Source organism: Oncorhynchus masou, chromosome 18 (genome assembly GCF_036934945.1).
Source record: "Oncorhynchus masou masou isolate Uvic2021 chromosome 18, UVic_Omas_1.1, whole genome shotgun sequence".
Classification (NCBI taxonomy): domain Eukaryota; kingdom Metazoa; phylum Chordata; class Actinopteri; order Salmoniformes; family Salmonidae; genus Oncorhynchus; species Oncorhynchus masou.
The window spans coordinates 59,896,659-59,916,680 of record NC_088229.1 but is presented as its reverse complement, the minus strand read 5'-3'; the positions used below and the strand labels follow the sequence as shown (position 1 = coordinate 59,916,680).

The window sequence follows — 20,022 nt, the reverse complement described above, 5'->3', positions numbered from 1 at the left end:
ATCCTTTGCTATAAGCTTGTTGATGACTTAACTTCTTGAAACTCCCCATCCCGGATCCGGGATCGTGACTAAAGCCTCAGGCTCATCAGCATAACGCAACATTAACGATTTCTGAAAATCGCAAATAAAATCAAAAAAATGCGCCTACTCTCAAGCTTAGCCTTTTCTTAACAACACTGTCATCTCAGATTTTCAAAATATGCTTTTGAACCATAGCAATTCACTAATTTGTGTAAGAGTATGCTAAGCTAGCTTAGCATTTTGAGTAGCATTTAGCACGCAACATTTTCACAAAAACCAGATAACCAAATAAATAAAATAATTTACCTTTGAAGAGCTTCGGATGGTTTCAATGAGGAGACTCTCAGTTACATAGCAAATGTGCAGTTTTTCAAAAAAATATTATTTGTGTAGGACAAATCGCTCCGTTTTGTTCACGTTTGGCTATGAAAAAAACCTGTATACAGTTATAGCCTCAAGCTCATTAGCATAATGTAACGTTAACGATTTCTGAAAATCGCAAATAAAATGAAAATAATGCTCCTACTCTCAAGCTTAGCCTTTTCTTAACAACACTGTCATCTCAGATTTTCAAAATATGCTTTTGAACCATAGCAATTGACTAATTTGTGTAAGAGTATGCTAAGCTAGCTTAGCATTTTGAGTAGCATTTAGCACGCAACATTTTCACAATAACCAGATAACCAAATAAATAAAATCATTTACCTTTGAAGAGCTTCGGATGTTTTCAATGAGGAGACTCTCAGTTACATACCAAATGCGCAGTTTTTCCTGAAAGCGTCTGTGTAGGAGAAATCGCTCCGTTTTGTACATCACATTTGGCTCCCGAAACGAACCGAAAATTCAGTCACCTACAACGTCAAACTTTTTCCGAATTAACTCCATAATATCGACCGAAACATGGCAAACGTTGTTTGGAATCAATCCTCAAGGTGTTTTTTCACATATCTCTTCATTGATATATCGTTCGTGGAAGCCTGCATTCTTCTTTGAATTCTGTGGAAAAATACTTGCAGCTGACTTTTGCGCACCAATTTCGGCGCAGGACACCGGGCGGACACCTGGTAAATGTGGTCTCTTATGGTCAATCTTCCAATGATATGCCTACAAATACGTCACAATGCTGCAGACACCTTGGGGAAACGACAGAAAGGGCAGACTTACTCCTCTCGCATTCACAGCCATATAAGGAGACAATGGAAAACAGAGCCTCAAAAATCCTGCTCATTTCCTGGATGCCGTCTCATCTTGGTTTTGCCTGAAGCTCACGTTCTAGGGCACGCACAGAAAATATCTTTGCAGTTCTGGAAACGTCAGAGTGTTTTCTTTCCAAAGCTTCCAATTATATGCATAGTCGAGCATCTTTTTGTGACAAAATAATGCGCTTAAAACGGGCAAGTCTTTTTATCCAAAAATGATATAGCGCCCCTAGAGTTTCAAGAGGTTAAAGGGAAGGTTGATACTTTTCCATTCATCCCCTTCCAATAAGCCCGTCCTTCACTTTTAAAGCGACACCAGCCTCAGCTGGCTTGGGTGGCTAGGATTCCACCATGATGCTGTGAAATGTAACTAGTCTGCATCTCTTTGTCTTCTTTTGTTTTTTTGTTCTTCATCAATAGGTCAAAACTCCCATTCCCTTTCTGCTGGTGGGCCAGCTGCGTGAGTACCAGCACATCGGCCTGGACTGGCTGGTCACCATGTACGAGAAGAAGCTCAACGGCATCCTGGCTGACGAGATGGGCCTTGGGAAGACCATCCAGACCATTGCCCTGCTGGCTCACCTCGCCTGTGAAAAGAGTAAGACATTGAGTCATTCATTACAGTGCTTTCATCCATTCATACACTGACGTTTTACCAGGACAATAGAAGATATGCACACAGCCTGGATATCGGATACTTAATCAAGTTGGTTGTTCAGGTAACTGGGGGCCCCATCTGATCATCGTGCCAACCAGTGTGATGCTGAATTGGGAGATGGAGCTGAAGCGCTGGTGTCCCGGATTCAAAATCCTCACTTACTACGGCAGTCAGAAGGAGAGGAAACTCAAGAGACAGGTAAACCACTACCAACAATCACCAAATCCCCTTGTAAATGGATACAAATCATCAAATTGTTACTACCTCAGCACAAATCGCTCATCACGAGGACCGCTCTCCATCGCACTTTGTTCTGGGCAGTCCTCCAGCTTGTACCGTCTATGGCCGGACGATATGGCCTAAAAATCATATAGTTTTTTAAAACATTTTTTTTGTGATGTTTATTTTCTAAATAAGCGTTGTTGTGCAATTAAGGGTAAAATACACGCATTTCAACAGACAGCAATGATCTGAATAATTAAGGGCTAGTGAAGTTATACCTAGGCTAAATATAAGCCTTCCACAACCATAAGACCCACTAATAAACTCTTTTGATAAAATAATGAAAATAACTTGGTATTTTTTTGTTGTTACAATAATCACTTTTCTGGCTTTCAAGTCTATGAAGAAAGCTGTTTTTGTTACAAATGTAACTAGAACTATGCATAATGCACTAACTTCTTGTAGCAGGCATCTGGCTATAGAAAAAGAACACTGGTCTCAACGACCTCAAGGCCTCGTGCTAGTGATTAGCCAGCTAACCTTTATATTTAAGTTTAGCCAACATGGATCTATTTGCAACAGACTGAACATTGATTGTTGTTTTAGTAGTGTCTGCTCTGCGCTATTTGAGGAGTTGAGACATAAAAGGGCATAGTTTAAAAAGTTAAGTTCTCTATTACAGTAAATAATATCTCAATGTGTTGGTGTCCATATTACCAATTTTTGTACCAAACCTCAAATACAAATAGCGTGTTGAAACCGCTTGCCAGAGAGAAAGATGTGATCTCTCAACTTTGTTGGCGTGAGAGACAGGGGTAGGGGCGTGTGTGTTTGTGTGTAAACCGAAGAGGTGAAGTGAGAGGTATCACTCTTGCTCAAATGTCAAAATAAGGCCAATGCGTTTCTATGGGCTTTTTTTGGACCTAAGCTTGTTGACTGTCCTCTAGCCTTTGGGACAACGACTCCCATTGTTAGTGTGAAGAAGTGCATCTCGTCATTATATGCAGATCTCTGGTGTAAAAAGAGCGCTTAAAAATACAACATGACAACAAGTGGGCATAAACTCTAAAACAAAAAAATAACAAAACCTTGATTGAGATACAGGCATTTGGAATATCACGCAAAAACACATTCTAATTAATCTAATTAATTTGATGTATCACCCAGCCTTAGTTCCACCCATGCCGGTTTTCTTAGTGTCTGCCGTAAACTCCTGCCTCCCCTGTGTTTCTTTGGCGCCCTCTTTTCCTTTTCGTGTTCCAAATTAATCTTCCCTGGTGCTGCCTCATCTCTATTCTGGTGCTTCCTCATTCCAACTGAACAAAAAGTCAGCCTTGCATTCTGAAGTGGATAAAAGCCCTGGCCCTCTGAAGTGTCACTGTTTCAATAAGCTAATGAAAAAAGTCCTCTCTCTCCTTTCTCTACTCAGGGTTGGACCAAGCCCAACGCTTTCCACGTGTGCATCACCTCCTACAAGCTGGTGCTGCAGGACCACCAGGCCTTCCGACGCAAGTCCTGGCGCTACCTCATCCTGGATGAGGCCCAGAACATCAAGAACTTCAAGTCCCAGCGCTGGCAGAGCCTGCTCAACTTCAACAGGTCCGCACTAAGGGAAGGGGGAGGAGATGTTTATAGACGGCCAGTATGTGTTGCCAGTGAACATCCTAATCCTCATTTTATGAATAGTAATAATACAAGATTTTTATAGCGCTTTTCTAAAATCGTTCAAACGACATGATCCCATTTCTCTGCATTCTTCCTGAACCATTATCAGTCCAAATTACGACAACTTAAACTGAAAGTTCTTCGTCCACTTAGAATATAATAAACCTAAATCCTAACCTAGTGTCATTTTAACATTCTCTTTGGACCCAGTCAGAGGCGCCTGCTGCTGACAGGCACCCCGCTGCAGAACAGCCTGATGGAGCTGTGGTCACTGATGCACTTCCTCATGCCCCACGTCTTCCAGTCCCACCGAGAGTTCAAGGAGTGGTTCTCCAACCCCCTCACCGGTATGATCGAGGGTAGCCAGGAATACAACGAGGGCCTGGTCAAGAGGTTACATAAGGTAAGGACTCGGGCTGCGATAGATGGAGGGACGCGCACTTGGGCAAGGGGGTGGGGATTGGTCAGAGTATGTAGGGGGGTCCAAATGAACTGTTAAATACCATGAACTGTTTGTGCACGTTGAGATGTTGTCAACGACATTCTGTTCTCTAACCTGACATATCACCACTTTCTGTTTTTCCTTCTAGGTGCTCAGACCGTTTCTGTTGAGGAGAATCAAAGTGGATGTGGAGAAGCAGATGCCTAAGAAATATGAGCATGTGGTGCGCTGCCGTTTGTCCAAGAGGCAGCGCTTCCTCTACGATGACTTCATGGCACAGGCCTCGTAAGTGTCTATAGGGGGTTACTGGAAGCAAATAATGCATTGCAGGAGGGCTCTGCCAGTAATACGCTTTTTACCTGTATATTCTTATTCTTCATTGCCAGAATGTTATTAAATCACTATGATGTTGTCAGCTTCTACTGTAGGTTTGCTTAGATCATCTACTAGTTAATATTGTAAAGGAAACCCCTTTTCACCCTTTCTATTTCTCTCAGGACCCGGGAAACGCTGGCTAGTGGTCACTTCATGTCTGTGATCAACATCTTGATGCAGCTCCGTAAAGTGTGTAACCACCCCAACCTGTTTGACCCTCGGCCCATTCACTCCCCCTTCATCACCAAGCCTATCGTCTTCCACACTGCCTCCCTGGTACAGCGAGCCCTGGACGTCTCCCCATTCAAGGTTACTGCTCCCACTGCCCCCTGGGGATGGGGTGTGTCACTGGAGCTGTGCAGTCTAATTTAAATGCATTTGTACTTATCTAAACATCCATAACCTTATCCCTCCTCCTCCGTCCACAGCGCTGCGACCTGTCCATGTTTGACCTGGTGGGTCTGGAGGCCAACGTGTCCAGGTACCAGGCCGACGTGTTTCTGCCTTCCAGGAAGGTCACCCGTCAGCTGATCCAGGAGGTCATGGAGTCTCCCGACCCCCCTCCCCGTCCCAAACCCGTTCGCATGAAGGTCAACAGGATGTTCCAGCCCTTACCTAAGGCTGATGGTCGCACGGTGCTGGTGGTGAACAAACCCCGACCCACCTGCCCTGTCACCCCTGCTGCTCAGGCCTCAAGGACCCCTCTCATCCAGGATGTGACGCCAACCCCTACACCGCCAGTCCAACAAAGTTAGTACAAAATAGCTTGGATTTACAAGTACAGTGCATTCGGAAAATATTCAGACCCCTTGACGTTTTCCAAATGTTACGTTACAGCCTTATTCTAAAATGGATGACATTTTTTTTTTCATCAATCTACACACAGTAAGTACCCCATAACGACAAACAAAAACAGTTTTGGAATTTTTGCTCATTTCTCAAGAATTAAACACTGAAATATCACAGTTACATACAGTACCAGTCAAAAGTTTGGACACACTTACTCATTCAAGGGTTTTTCTTTATTTTTACTATTTTCTACATTGTTGAATAATAGTGAAAACATCACAACTATGAAATAACACATGGAATCATGTAGTAACCAAAAAGTGTTAAACAAATAAAAATATATTTGATATTCTTCAAAGTAGCCAACCTTTGCCTTGAGTGCTTTGCACACTCTTGGCATTCTCTCTTCATGAGGTAGGCACCTGGAATGCCATTCAATTTACAGGTGTGCCTTAAGTTAATTTGTGGGATTTCTTTCCTTAATGCATTTGAGCCAATCAGTTGTTGTGACAAGGTAGGGTTGGTATACAGAAGATAGCCCTGTTTGGTAAAAGTCCATATTATGGCAAGAACAGCTCAAATAAGTCATGAGGGTCAGTCAATCTGGAACATTTCAAGAACATTGCACTTGAAGAAACTTTCAGTCACAAAAACCATCAAGCGCTATGATGAAACTGGCTCTCATGAGGACCGCCACAGGAAAGGAAGACCCAGCGTTACCTCTGCTGCAGAGGATAGGTTCATTAGTTACCAGCCTCAGAAAATGCAGCCCAAATAAATGCTTCACTGAGTTCAAGTAACAGACGCATCTCAACATCAACTGTTCAGAGGAGACTCTGAATCAGGCCTTCATGGTTGAATTGCTGCAAAGAAACTACTACTAAAGGACACCAATAAGAAGAGACTTGCTTGTGCCAAGAAACACGAGCAATGGACATTAGACCGGTGGAAATCTGTCCTTTTGGTCTGATGAATCCAAATTTGCGATTTTTGATTCCAACCGCCGTGTATTTAAGAGACACAAGTGAATGGATGTTCTCCGCATGTTTCGTTCCCACGTTGAAGCATGGAGGTGCTGTGGCGGTGCTTTGCTTGTGACACTGTCTGTGATTTATTTAGAATTCAAGGCACACTTAACCAGCATGGATACCATTTTTTCTCTGAAAAACATTCCAATAGTATGATTCTGCCACCACCATGCTTCACCATAGGGATGGTGCCAGGTTTCCTCCAGATGTGATGTTTGGCATTCAGGCCAAAGAGTACAATCTTGGTTTCATCAGACCAGAGAATCTTGTTTCTCATGGTCTGAGAGTCTTTAGGTGCCTTTTGGCAAACATCAAGTGGGCTGTCCTGTGCCTTTTACTGAGGGTTGGCTTCCGTCTGACAACTCTACCATAAGGCCTGATTGGTGGATTGCTGCAGAGATGGCTATCCTTCAGGAAGGTTCTCCCATCTCCACAGAGGAACTCTGGAGCGCTGTCAGTCACCATCGGGTTCTTGGTCACCTTCCTGACCAAGGCCCTTCTCCCCCGATTGCTCAATCTGGCTAGGCGGCCAGCTCTAGGAAGAGTCTTGGTGGTTCCTAACTTCTTCCATTTAAGAATGATGGAGGCCACCGTGTTCCTGGGGACCTTCAATGCTGCAGGAATGTTTTGGTGCCCTTCCGCAAGTCTGTGCCTCGACACAATCCTGTCTCAGAGCTCTACGGACAATTCCTTCGACCTCATGGCTTGGTTTTATAGCAAAGGGTCTGAATACTTATGTAAATAAGTTTTTATTTTATTTTTTAATACATTTCTAAAAACCTGTTCTTTCTGTCATTATGGGGTATTTTGTGTAGATTGAGGATTTTTAAAATTGTATTTAATCCATTTTAGAATAAGTCTAACGTAAGAAAGTGGAAAGTCGAGGGGTCTGAACTGTCTGAATGCACTGTAAATACTGCTTGAGTAGTTGCTAAATTTACATGGGGAAAAAATCAAACATATGATCCAAGTGTTTTTGTTATGGTCTGATCTTAGATGCACTATGCAGAAATCGCTCTGCCATTTCCTGGTTGCTAAAATTCAAATAGTTTGCCTAATTTCAGTTTGTGACAAACTCAAGCCAGTGTTGTGTAGAGAAACGTTGTACCATCTACACCGCTGTGGAATATATTTTCCATATCCAAACGTATTGTATTTTCAGGTGTTTGAAGCTGGTGTATGAAACCGAAAGTAAAAGACGCAAAAGCGAAACTTAACGGGAAGCATAGAAATGGAGCACATAGAAACCGATCTCTACCGCTTCTGAGAGTGACAGATCTATAACTTACATTTCTATGTGCATTTTTTTTGGGGGGGGAGCCCAAAAAGTAGCATGTGGCAGCTTTAAAGGAAATTTCTACTCCAACTATATTTTATTTTTTTCATTAGTCCACTGATACAGTCCCAGAATGTTTTTCATGTCAGCAGTTAAGGTTTCAAGATATAGGACTTTCAAGAAGCATAGTGTCACCTGCCACTTGATGATGTTTCTTGCATCATATGATGCTTCTTGAAAGTCCAATATCTTAACTTTACTGCTGACGTGCAAAACATTCTGGGACTATCAACAGTGGACTAATAAAAAAATATACCAAAATATATTGTTTTTGACTTTTCCTTTAACCTTGAATGCCGTTAAACATTTCTTGTGGAAACCTCTACTCAGCCAGACAAACGATTCTACACAAACAGACATAATATAATACTTTCTTCCCTTGTTTCCATGAACCCTCAGCAGTGTGTTCAGTGGCACCCACAGCCCCTCCTCGCCCGCCCTTGCACCCCAGTGGCCCCTCTGTCATGAGGTCCAGCTCCCCAATGCCAGTCCTGGCCGTACGCCCACCCACCACTTCCTGCAACCCCGCCACCCATCTCACCCCTCCTCCCAGCAACGTTTTGACCCAACGAGTTTTGCTCAGCCCAGACATGCAGGCCCGGCTTCCCTGTGAGTACCTGCCATTCTCACAAACGCTCTCTCTGTAGTGGCAACGAATGTGCATGAACAGTGCATAAGAACAAACTGAAAATGTATTAGACTGTAAATTCATGATATTATTTTGTTTATCTCTACTGGTGAAATGAAACTCATCTACATTTTAATATCTACCATTTTTCTCTCTATCTCAGCTGGGGAGGTAGTGAGTATCGCCCAACTGGCCTCATTGGCCGGGCGTCCTGTGTCATCGTGCCAGGGCAGTAAGCCTGTCACCTTCCAGCTGCAGGGGAACAAGCTCACCCTGTCTGGGACCCAGCTCCACCAGGTTCCCATGGCACCTCCACGCCCAGTACAAGGTCAGGTCAGATCCCAGCACTAACTACACTACATGGAGATTCACAGAGTGTACAGAACATTATGAACACCTACTCGTTCCATGACAGACTGACCAGGTGAAGCTAGGATCCCTTATTGTCCACTTCAATTACTGGAGATGAAGAGGAAACAGTTTAAAGAATGACATTTTAAGCTTTGAGACAATTGAGACGTGGATTGTGTATGTGTGCCATTGAGGGTAAATGGTCAAGACAAAAGATTTAAGTGCCTTTGAACAGGGTATGGTAGAAGGTGCCAGGCGCACCGGTTTGTGTCAAGAACTTCAAAGCTGCTGGGTTTTTCATGCTCAACAGTTTCCCGTGTGTATCATAATGGTCCACCACCCAAAGGACATCCAGCCAACTTGACACAACTGTGGGAAGCGCTGAAGTCAACATGGGCCAGCATCCCTGTGGAACACTTTCAACACCTTGTAGATTCCATATCCTGACGAATTGAGGCTGTTCTGAGGGCAAAAGGGGTGCAACTCAACATTAGGAAGGTGTTCTTAATGTTTTGTACACCCAGTGTATATTACCAGAATGGCTTATGTCATTAAACTCTAGAACGTGCTGATATAGACAGCCATATTGGTGTTCTATTTAAGTCAAGGGGACAGTATCTATCCTGCACTGACAGGAGTGTCTAAATGGTGTGGTTCTTACTGTGGGCTCCGCAGGTAACGTCATGCATCTGGTGACCAGCGGAGGGCAGCACCACCTCATCAGCCAGCCAGCCCAAGTAGCAGTTTTCAGTTCAGCCAATACCCACGCTGTCCCCACCTCTCCTGTACCCTCGGGAATCCAGCTGCCTTGCAATTCTTCTCAAGGTACAGCATCATCCCCTTTCTAAGACTATGGTCACTGATCTTCGTTTGTGGTCTTTTGCCCTGGTTCAGTGACAGTTGTGTTCTTACCTGCCTTTCCTTTCCAGTGCCCTCCTCCGTGGTGACCAGCTCTGGGATTGTGAAGATCGTGGTACGCCAGTCAAGCAAGGAAGGAGGGGTGTACCCACCCTGGCAGTGCCCCCTTCTCCTCGCGTAGCCCCCCAGGCGTCAACCTCCATGCACCATCATGCCAATACTGCCATGAGAACTCCTGCCCCCCAGCAAACGGCCCATCGCCACCCCGGGCCCACCACTGCTCAATACACCCTGGCCCCCCCTAGAACCCCTACCTCAGTCACAATTAGGACCTGTACCCCAGCCCCCCCTCGAACCCCTGCCCCCCCCCGTAATCCGACCTCAGCCCACAGTCAGTCCCAGCCCCCTCGCCCAGTGCTTAAGGTAGTAACGGGACCAGCAGAAACCAGCACAGAACAGAAAGGTGAAGAGATGAATGCAAATAATTATTTTATGATTCTGTATTTACAATCCCTGTATTGAACAAGTAAATTATCCTCTCTAGCGCGTGTGAATTCTACGTTGACGTGTGAGGAGAGCAGCGACACCAAATCAGCCGTTCCTAAATCAGGGTCCCATGTTGGTGGATTTGTCCCCCCTCGACCTCGGGCACAACCTCGCCCACCTCCTCGCTCCCCCTTCTACATGGTACTAGCTACATCTGCTTTCATGTACAAATCTCTTTTCTTTTGTTTGTGACTTGTTTCAATCACCGTGTATGAAATTATGAGGTTGCGTATATCCCACAGTAGTACCTTTTTTTGTTTGTTCTGTCAGTTATGAGCCCACAGCAACATTCTTAAATTGACTCCTGTCATGTCCCTTTAACTGTTGTTGTCCTATCAACTGACAAACTGTCCCTATCCCCCTGTCAGTCATGGCTGGCAGACAGCCGCAAGAGGCAGCGAGACAGCCGCCTGGCCCAGATCATCCGGATCAATGACCTCCACTGCAGCGCCAAGCCCGTGTTTGGCCATGAGGTGCTGGACTTCCTCACCTTCCTCCCGGGCTCCTGCCCTGCTCCGGCCCCCAGGGCCCTGGGTCAGTGGGGTCGCTCGGGCCACGCCGCCTGCCTGTTCGCCCAGTCCCACAGCACTACGGACTACTGGGACCAGAGCTGCGCCCTGAGAGAGGGCATCCACACCACCGAGGACAGGCTGCAGCTGCTCAAAGATGTGATCGAACGGTAACACGCTGACTGCAGCTGTCCACTGTCTGGAACCACGAGACTGTCCACATTTTTAGTTTTATCCCTGCACTAACACACCTGATTTAACAAATCACCACACTAATCACCAAGCCCTTCATGAGTTGAATCGGTTGTCAGTTTTCAAGCACTTTCTGTTTATCTTTCTTTTGATGCCCCAGGAATTGATGAAGGGTAAATACGACCATTTCTAATCGGACCCTATTTCCTAACCTTCAGGTTTACGTTTGTGATCCCGCCGGTGGAGGCTCCAGCCATCACCATGCACAGCTGCCACCCCCCTCCGTCTCTGAACCACCAGCAGGCCGTGTTCACCTCGCTGCTCTCCTCCCAGGTGGCCCCGCTCGCACGCAGTCTGCACCGCATCCAGTGCAACATGAGGACCCACTTCCCTGACCTGAGGCTCATCCAGTACGACTGCGGTGAGTCTCCACTCAGACAACACAACCGTGTGTTCCTTAGGACTTAGGAAACTTGTCTTGTTTTACCTCGGCATTGGCTGAGGAATTTTAACTCTGACACCTCAATCAGTTTGGCTATGTGTTTGCAAAGGCCATGACATGAAAAAACACTTAAGTGGAAGTGCTGTTACTTCAGCGATGATACGGGACACAGTCTGTCTCTAGGGTCACTGGGTCAGGGTCACGGAGTTCAGTTCTCCAGAGCAGCGTGTCCTTCAGTTGAAGACGAGAGGTATTTTTAAAATGAGGAGAAAAGGTATGAGCCTTTGAATGATAACACTATGTGTGTGTGTGTGTGTAGGTAAACTGCAGACGCTCCACACCCTGCTGCGTCGGCTGAAGGAGGGCCAACATCGTGTTCTCATCTTCACCCAGATGACCCGCATGCTGGACGTGCTGGAGCAGTTCCTCAACTACCACGGACACATCTACCTCCGCCTGGACGGCAGCACCCGCGTCGAGCAGAGACAAGTGAGGGGCGCCGTGACTAGACCTGAGCTTTATGGGATACTGTTGTTGTGTTGGACTTCAGCAACTCAGTTGGGGGTCAATTCCATTTCCATGTAATATATTTTGGACATTTGCGATTTGATTGGCTGAGCTGAACGGAATTGACCCGGAGATCAATATTGTTCTGAAACTGATAAAGGATGCTGACTGTTGTCATCCTCTCCCTCAGTCCCTGATGGATCGCTTCAACGCCGACCGCCGCATCTTCTGCTTCATCCTGTCCACGCGCAGCGGCGGCGTGGGGGTGAACCTGACGGGCGCCGACACGGTGGTGTTCTACGACAGTGACTGGAACCCTACCATGGACGCCCAGGCCCAGGACCGCTGCCACCGCATCGGACAGACCCGCGACGTCCACATCTACAGGTACACCGTGAAACCCTCCCCTGCCTCTTAGGCTGTTGAACCAAGCTGACACTTAACTCTAAGTCAAATCGTCTCAGCACTACGGTCGGTTTTTAGTTTCCTTTAGATTTGACACAGGCAGGATCTGAAAGTCTCTGGAAATAGCATGAACAGTGTGCATACCTCTACTTTGAAGATATTAATGTGGTAGGCATAGAGCCAGTGATTACTACTCTGCCGCTATGTTAGCTAGTCTGTTGAGCGTCTGGTGTGACTATTCTCCACCCCCCCACCCCCACCCCCCCAGGCTGATCAGTGAGCGCACGGTGGAGGAGAACATCCTGAAGAAGGCCAACCAGAAAAGAATGCTGGGAGACATGGCCATAGAAGGAGGCAACTTCACCACCGCTTTCTTCAAACAGGTATGTCTCCGCCGTTATAACACTCTGCGACGTCGTCCATTCACTCTGAATCGAGGGCAATTCAAGACGAGCTACGCTCCCCTCTCTCCTCTCAGCAAACCATCAGGGAGCTGTTTGACGTGAATGAGGGGGAGAAGAAGGAGGTGACCCCAGAGCCGTCTGTGCCCCAGCCAGAGGAGGAAGAGACGGGCAACAAACAGAGCACCACCATCCTGGAGCAGGTCAGTCACACCCAAAACACTGGTAATAACAGTATGTAGTTGAGTTTAACTGGTGTGTTCAGAGCAGGTGTCTCTCAGACCATAGACACCTGTTTATACCACACCATACAACAGCAGGAGTCTAGAAGACAACCAGAAACCAGCAGCTGAGTGTTTGGACCAGCACTGACTCCATACAAACAAGCTTTATTTGATAAAATAAACAAGATTATTTGAGGTCAAATGACTGTTTTAGGAATTGTACAAGTCAGCAAGACACATCAATCCTTACTCCAGGTGGCACTGTTCCCAAAAATGAATGCTCTCTCTGCCACAGGCCCTTTGTCGTGCTGAGGACGAGGAGGACATCGTCGCTGCCTCCCAAGCCAAAGCAGAGCAGGTAGCTGAACTGGCAGAGTTCAACGAGGCCATCCCATTGGACGAGGCTGGCGAAGGGAGGGACCCGGAAGAGGAGGAGCTCTCCAAGGCCGAGCAGGAGATAGCGGCTCTTGTGGAGCAGGTGATTGTTGTTCAATATCCCTGTTTTTTTACTATTCCATCTGTGTTGTTTGACTATTTTGAGCTTTTTTGCCAAACCTGACAACCTATCTTTTTCCCCCCTCGTATCTCAGCTCACTCCTATAGAGCGCTACGCTATGAATTTCCTGGAGGCTTCACTGGAGGACGTGTGCAAGGAGGAGTTAAAGCAAGCAGAGGTTAGATTGATATTTCTCAGTGCATTTAGAAGAGCTTGCCATGTGTTCATGTTTAATTGGTTCACCCTATTAGAGACCTGGGTTTGAATAAAAAGCCCATCTCTCTGCTCTGTGTTTACAGGAGCAGGTGGAGGCTGCCAGGAAGGGGCTGGACCAGGCCAAGGAGGAGGGCCTGAAGATGCATGCAGGCTCCTCGGACAACGACGATGAGGACTTCGCATCACAGCCAGCGGAGGAGCCCTCGCCGCCCGGGTCGGGCCGTCGCCCACGCAAACACAAAGAGAAAGGCGCCCCCTCCACCAGAATCAGCGGTAGGCTCCGAGGAGCCACGGCCTCCCCACCGCCCACTTCCCCAGAGCCAGAGTCCGATTCCCCCACCCCCAGAGAAGTGCCTGAAAGGCTCCGCTCAGCTCTGAGAGGACGAGGGGGGACCAAAGACACTACCACCACACCGTCCCGCACAGAGCACTTCAGGGCCCACATCTCCTCATCAAAGGAATCTGCCAAACCTGCATCCACAACCCCGGCCTCTCCTTCTAGAGACTCTAGCCTCAAATCCGGGTCGGCAGCGCCACCTCTCGGATCCCAGTCCCATTCCAGCTCAGTGCCTTCCACTGCCACTAGTCCTCTAGCTGGGAAATCACTGACACTATCAGGGGACTCACACACCTGGTCACCCAGCAGGGAGAGGGCAGTGTGTATCACCTCAGAGTCCACGTGTCCGGTGGACCACCAGTCATACTCTGCCCAGGCCAGGGACTATGACATTAGGGACCAGGAGTCCCTGTCTCCCAACTCCGTGTGCCCTCTCTCCCGGTCGCCACGCAAGCGGCAGTCGGCTGACGGGGAGGTCCTGCTAGGCCTTCCGGAACATTCCCCGTCGGCCAAGGTCCTGCGGAAGCTCCCTGGTCGCCTGGTGACGGTGGTGGAGGACAAGGAGCCCAGAAAGAGGAGGAGGAGAGGCAGCGGGACAGGAGGAGGCTCATCAGAGGAGACGGAGAACGCTGAGTCGGGCCGAGTCTCAGACGAGCCAAGCAGAGACTCCCAAACCCCTGACAAAACCAGCCAGACACCCGAAGAGAAAGGGACTGCTTCAAAATACTCAACGACCACCAAACTCACAGAGGACCAAGAATCCCCCTCAACACACACCTATCCGGCCAGAAGCTACCTCCCTTACTCCCCGCCCCACCAATCCCCTGACATGCCGGTGCTGAGGAACCTGCCGGTGCGGCAGCGGCTGGAGAGCGAGTCTCGCGTGGCGGCGCAGTTAGGAGAGCTGGGCCGAGGGAGGGGAGGGAACTACCACAGGAAAATGGACAATCAGCCAGGAAAAGACGGCAATGTGTCCTCACCCGCTAATAATGCTAACTCGACCCCACCAGTGAAACGAAAGAGGGGCCGACCCCCCAAAACTCCCCTTAGGTTGGCGGTATCCCAGCCAGAGCATGTATCTCCTCCCCAGCCCACCTCAGCAAGTGAGGTGAGCCCCGCTCTCTCCCCAAAACGCAAGCGGGGTCGTCCCCGCAAGGACTCGACAACTGTAAAGAATGCTGTGGGTGCAGGACATAACTCAACCTCCAGCACCACCAGCCAACCTGGTTCCATGTCTGAGGCTGTTAACACAGAACCACTACTCCCATCTGCCCCCACTGAGCCTCAAACTGTGGCCGCCTCTGCTATCTGCACCAGCCAAGACTCTCTGTCTACCAAAGCTGAGGACTCTACCGCAACATTAAAACCAAACACTAAGACTGAGGTCCTTACCACAACCCCAACTGCTATCCTGGCACTAAGCCCAGCTCAAATCCTTAACACAACCGCTATTCCTGCGCCAAGCCGAACTCGAGTTCCCATCTCAAGTCCAATCTCTGTCTCCACCTCAAGCTCAGCAACCATCTCCACCCCGGTTCCAATTTTAGTCCCTGCCTTAAGCTCAATCTCTGTTCCTGCTTCAAGCTCATCCACAGTTTCCATCCTAAGCTTACCCACAGTATCCACATCGAGGCCGCCCTTTAGCCCTACCTCAAGGTCAACCTCTGGCCTCATTCGAATTCCAACTGCAGTCCTCACCTCAACCCTTGCCCAATTCCTTACCTCAAGACCTAGAGTCTCCACTTCTCCACCAATCTCCACAACTACCACACAAATCGTCACCCCTACCCCCAACAAGATCTCCACTCCTCCCCTTGCCCAAATCACTATCCCTACACCAGCTCAAATCTCCAAAATGGCCACATCAGTCTCTACTCCAACCATCACCCCCACTCCAGCCCCTACACCAACACTCACAAATGTCAAACAAACCCCTACTCAGTGCCCTACCACAATTGTTGCAACCCATGTACCAACACTTAGAAAACTCACCACAACCTCAATCGCAAATCTGACCACCATTTCCACACCAGGCCCAAGTATAATCGTCACCACCGTCACACAAGCCCGAACCGCCGCCATCACTGCAACAACCTCCATACCAACTTCTACCAAAATCACCATCGCAACCCCCACACCAGCCCCTACACCAACCACCACACTAACCGCTACACCGCCCCCACCCAGAACTGTCACCACTCCTACACCGCCCCCACTCAGAACTGTCACCACCGCTACACCGCCCCCACCCACAACTGTCACCACCGCTACACCGCCCTCATCCACAACTGTCACCACCGCTACACCGCCCCCACCCACAACTGTCACCACCGCTACACCGCCCCCATCCACAACTGTCACCACCGCTACACCGCCCACACCCACAACTGTCACCACCGCTACACCGCCCACACCCACAACTGTCACCACCGCTACACCGCCCACACCCACAACTGTCACCACCGCTACACCGCCCACACCCACAACTGTCACCACCGCTACACCGCCCACAACTGTCACCACCGCTACACCGCCCACAACTGTCACCACCGCTACACCGCCCACAACTGTCACCACCGCTACACCGCCCACAACTGTCACCACCGCTACACCGCCCACAACTGTCACCACCGCTACACCGCCCACAACTGTCACCACCGCTACACCGCCCACAACTGTCACCACCATCACATCAACTCCTACCCCAACCCTCACCCGTTCCCAAGTACACAACTCCACTACCAACAAAATCGTCACCCAGATATCCACCCCAGCCCCCACTCCAAGTTCAACATTAGTCCTGCCCCTGGCCCAAATTCCTATTACATCTACCCTCTCCAGCAACTCTACTGCTGTGGCTGCCACAGAGAACCAGGCTGTGGAGACTGCCCAGAATCCAGATTCAGAGAACATAATAGACATGGAGGTGGAGACCCAGGCAGTTAAAGTCGACAAAAAGGAGGAGGATGGAGAAGAGGAGATTAGTGACTCTCAACCGAAAAAGAGGAAAGTGGAGAATTCTCCTGAAGCCAAAGACACTGTCCTTTCCACTCCCTCTCTCACTGACCCAGAGACTCCAGTGGCTCCTCGGCCAGAGGAAACAGATAAGAAGTTAGAGGAGAGCGCCGGAGATGACAAAGCCGCCAGCAAGAAGAGGCCTCTCAGTCGCCAGAGCAGTCAGGAGTCGGTGCGCTCCTCTTCTCCTTCCTCGGTGTGCTCAACATCCAATCCCACCCAGTCAGCCCAATACAAGAAGAGTGCAGAGAAGAGAGCACCTGCCAAGAGGAGGCGAGGAGAGGTTCTGTCTGACCCAGAGAAGGGAGAGTTTAAGACTGAGAAAGAGTCCAACAACGCCACTCGGAGGAGGCAGTCCAGGTCCTCTTCTTCAGACTCGGACCCCTGTGAAACCAGGAAAGAGCGCCTCACCCGCTCGTCCCAGAGCTGGCAGGAGAAAGAGGGGGATGGAGAGGGCAACAGGCGGAGAAGAAGACCCGCCAGGAGCTCTGAATGGGAGGGCAGGACTGTGTCCAACAACACCGGTACTGGGGAGTCTGGCAGCGAGACATCCTCTGTGAGAGTCACCCGGAAATCCTCTGGTCCTCTGCCCAACTCGGAGAGTAAACCCCAGTCGAACAGTGTGCCCTCTACCCCTCCCCAGCCAGAGGTCCTGGGAAAGAGATGTTCAGCCCTGAACGCTGCAGCCAAACTCCTTGCCATGCGAGGCAGGGTCGACACCCCTGGCAGCAGGAAAGACCCTGCGGCTAAGGCTGCTGGGCAGAATGCCATTTCTCCCGCTTCTTCTGACAAGAACCACAAATCCAAATCTAAAAGTGCACCAGCCACTCCGCAAACAAACTGCAACAACAAAGCAGGAATCAGCAAGATGACCCCCACCAAGTCGAGCCGCACCGCCGCCCGCTCCACCCGCCAGTGCCCTGGCGCCCTCGTCCCGCCCCTGGAGACAGACAACAAGAGAGGGAGCAAGAAGGAGGAGAGTGAAAAAGAAAAAAAGAAGCCCTCGGAGGAGAAGGAAGAGGGGGGCGAGAGGGAGACTCGCTCATCCAGGGGCCACAGCGCCTGCAGCAGTGTGAGCAGCGATGGTGGAGGGAGTAGCCGGAGCAGCAGCAACAGCAGCCAGCGCACCCACAGCCTCAGCTCCCAGAGCACCGGGCCCAGGCTCAACAGCTCGCGAGCACCATCATCCAGCAGCGAACGTGAACGCAGCACCGAGAGGGGCAGGAGGCGCAGCCACAGGAAGGAAGGAGAAGGCTGGGGGAGGGAGACCCGGAAGGAAAGAAAGGAGAGGCACGCCCAGAAGCGGGAGAGGCTCTCACAGGAAGGGAACGCTGGCTCGGGAGAGGGCACCCCGGATAGGGTGCTGCGCAGCGTGGCGGCTATGGCAGCAGCTCAGGCCCGCACACCGGCAGCCAACACCCGCTCCTCCCGGTCTTCCTCTGCCCAACACAACAAGACATGATGGAATAACAATATATATTTTTTAAACTGAGAGAGGGAGTGAGGGATTCTGACTGGGAAATGGCCTCTAAAGTTGCTGCTTTGTCTACACTGATGGAGGCCAGAGCAGAACTATGTGTTGTGCAGGTCAGTGACCTCCCTCCCTCTTGGGCCCTCTCCCCCACCCCACATTAGAGCTGGTCTCCTCCAGTTCCGCCATCATCAACTGGGGAAAGGCTTAGAGATGCCCGACTGTTTGCAGAGAGAAAGGTGCCACCATGGTAGAGCCCTTCCAGAAGTGAGGTGTTGTAGTCCTGAAGGTGTCACTTCATACGGACAGTGGCTTGAGTGCACACCGGGGACTTTGGGACGAGGTGGGTGCGAGTGAGTTATTTGTTAGTTCACACTATGTACTGTAAAACATTTAAAAAGACTGGAATACTAAGAGATGTATGTGTTCGAGAGAGGATTAGATTACGCCCAATATGCAGATTTTATCCTCTGCCAGGGTTATCGGTGGGAATCATTCATGCGACATTCAAAATAATATTTTGAGTGACAGTTGTTTTAGACTTTTTGGGTTCTGGACATTTTGTCAGCTGTTCTGACCTCTGTTGATAAGTTATGGATATTTTATGGTTTCTTCCAGGAAGAGAGCAGATCTGTAAATGTGATCTTTACTGCACTATGCTGGAGTTACTCTTTGCTTGGGCCTCTCTGTATCTTGTCATTTTCTGTCCATCTGATTTTTTTAAATCCAGCCTGCATTTTTCCTTTGCATCTGACATGTCCTCAGCATTTGAGTGCATTGTGGTGTAGTATTTTACATCAATTTCAATCAAATTACTACTACGTTCCTGGTACCTCACACAATATAACTCCAAATATGGCTGTCTCTCTCAAGCTTGATATGCATCTCGAAGATGCAAATTATTTTACTCACTGGCAATGCAGAAAGAAACGGGAGCAGAACCTTGATGTAACTCCTCACCTTTCCAAAGTCAGACATTATGGTCAACATTTCATGTAGTTTATACTAAAAGGGTGTTGAATCAGTGTGAATAAAAAAAACATTAGTGCCGAGTGGGTGAACGGAGATCCCAGTTTGCTTTGTAAAGTACTTAATGTTGGAGTGTGGAACTGAGTTGTCATTTGCCACAAAAAAAGATATGCTTTCTGTAAATCACGAGAAAAGCTCCCTATGCACCAGTGCTACCAAATTCTTTATTTTTTTACATCTGAATTTCTATCATTTCATTGCTCCTCTTTCATGTAAGGACTTAAAATGGTGCAGATGGCTCTGTAAATTGTTAATTAACTTTGAGGACTTGCATTTGTCAAAGCAGTTTTTGGGCAGGGTGATGTTTGAGTGAATGGGTGGAATATGGTGATGGTCTTATCTTGATTTGTCCCTTTAATTTGTTACATTCCTTTGTTCCCTTGTAATTCCACATTGTTTTACTTGAAAGACAAAATGACAGTTGAATAAAAGACCAAAAATGTATTGGGTGTCTTACCTTTTTATAAAACCATCTGCAAAATATAGTGTAAATGTGTTTGCATGATAATCTCAGTAGGTGCCTTGTCTTTATATCAATCTTATTGCTTTTGACATGTACTGGATTTTACAATAAAATCTGCAAGATGTCCCTCTTGCGATTATCCAGGTAATTCTGGGGATCGTACCATTTCTCTCCGAACATTGTAGCAGAAAAGAGGC

The 20,022-nt window shown here is 48.5% G+C and overlaps 1 protein-coding gene and 1 non-coding gene across 2 annotated transcripts in view; both read left to right on the top strand.

Annotated features, from left to right (window-relative positions):
* The window catches only part of srcap (Snf2-related CREBBP activator protein), a 29,338-nt gene extending 9,532 nt beyond the window's left edge, over positions 1–19,806 (top strand). The window contains 22 exon segments of the mRNA XM_064924013.1: positions 1,641–1,818; positions 1,940–2,076; positions 3,530–3,699; positions 3,976–4,168; positions 4,356–4,492; positions 4,705–4,891; positions 5,011–5,332; positions 8,135–8,344; positions 8,527–8,691; positions 9,390–9,539; positions 9,644–9,748; positions 9,751–10,035; positions 10,117–10,259; positions 10,487–10,797; positions 11,038–11,240; positions 11,581–11,750; positions 11,959–12,155; positions 12,442–12,556; positions 12,652–12,777; positions 13,094–13,276; positions 13,389–13,472; positions 13,594–19,806. Coding sequence (XP_064780085.1) covers positions 1,641–1,818; positions 1,940–2,076; positions 3,530–3,699; positions 3,976–4,168; positions 4,356–4,492; positions 4,705–4,891; positions 5,011–5,332; positions 8,135–8,344; positions 8,527–8,691; positions 9,390–9,539; positions 9,644–9,748; positions 9,751–10,035; positions 10,117–10,259; positions 10,487–10,797; positions 11,038–11,240; positions 11,581–11,750; positions 11,959–12,155; positions 12,442–12,556; positions 12,652–12,777; positions 13,094–13,276; positions 13,389–13,472; positions 13,594–18,324 — 8,502 coding nt within the window. The 3' untranslated portion in view covers positions 18,325–19,806.
* On the top strand, positions 12,827–12,906 carry LOC135505343 (small nucleolar RNA SNORA11). The gene has a single exon (XR_010450276.1). It is a non-coding gene; the product is annotated as a small nucleolar RNA SNORA11 (small nucleolar RNA).
* Positions 19,807–20,022: the final 216 nt, after the last annotated feature.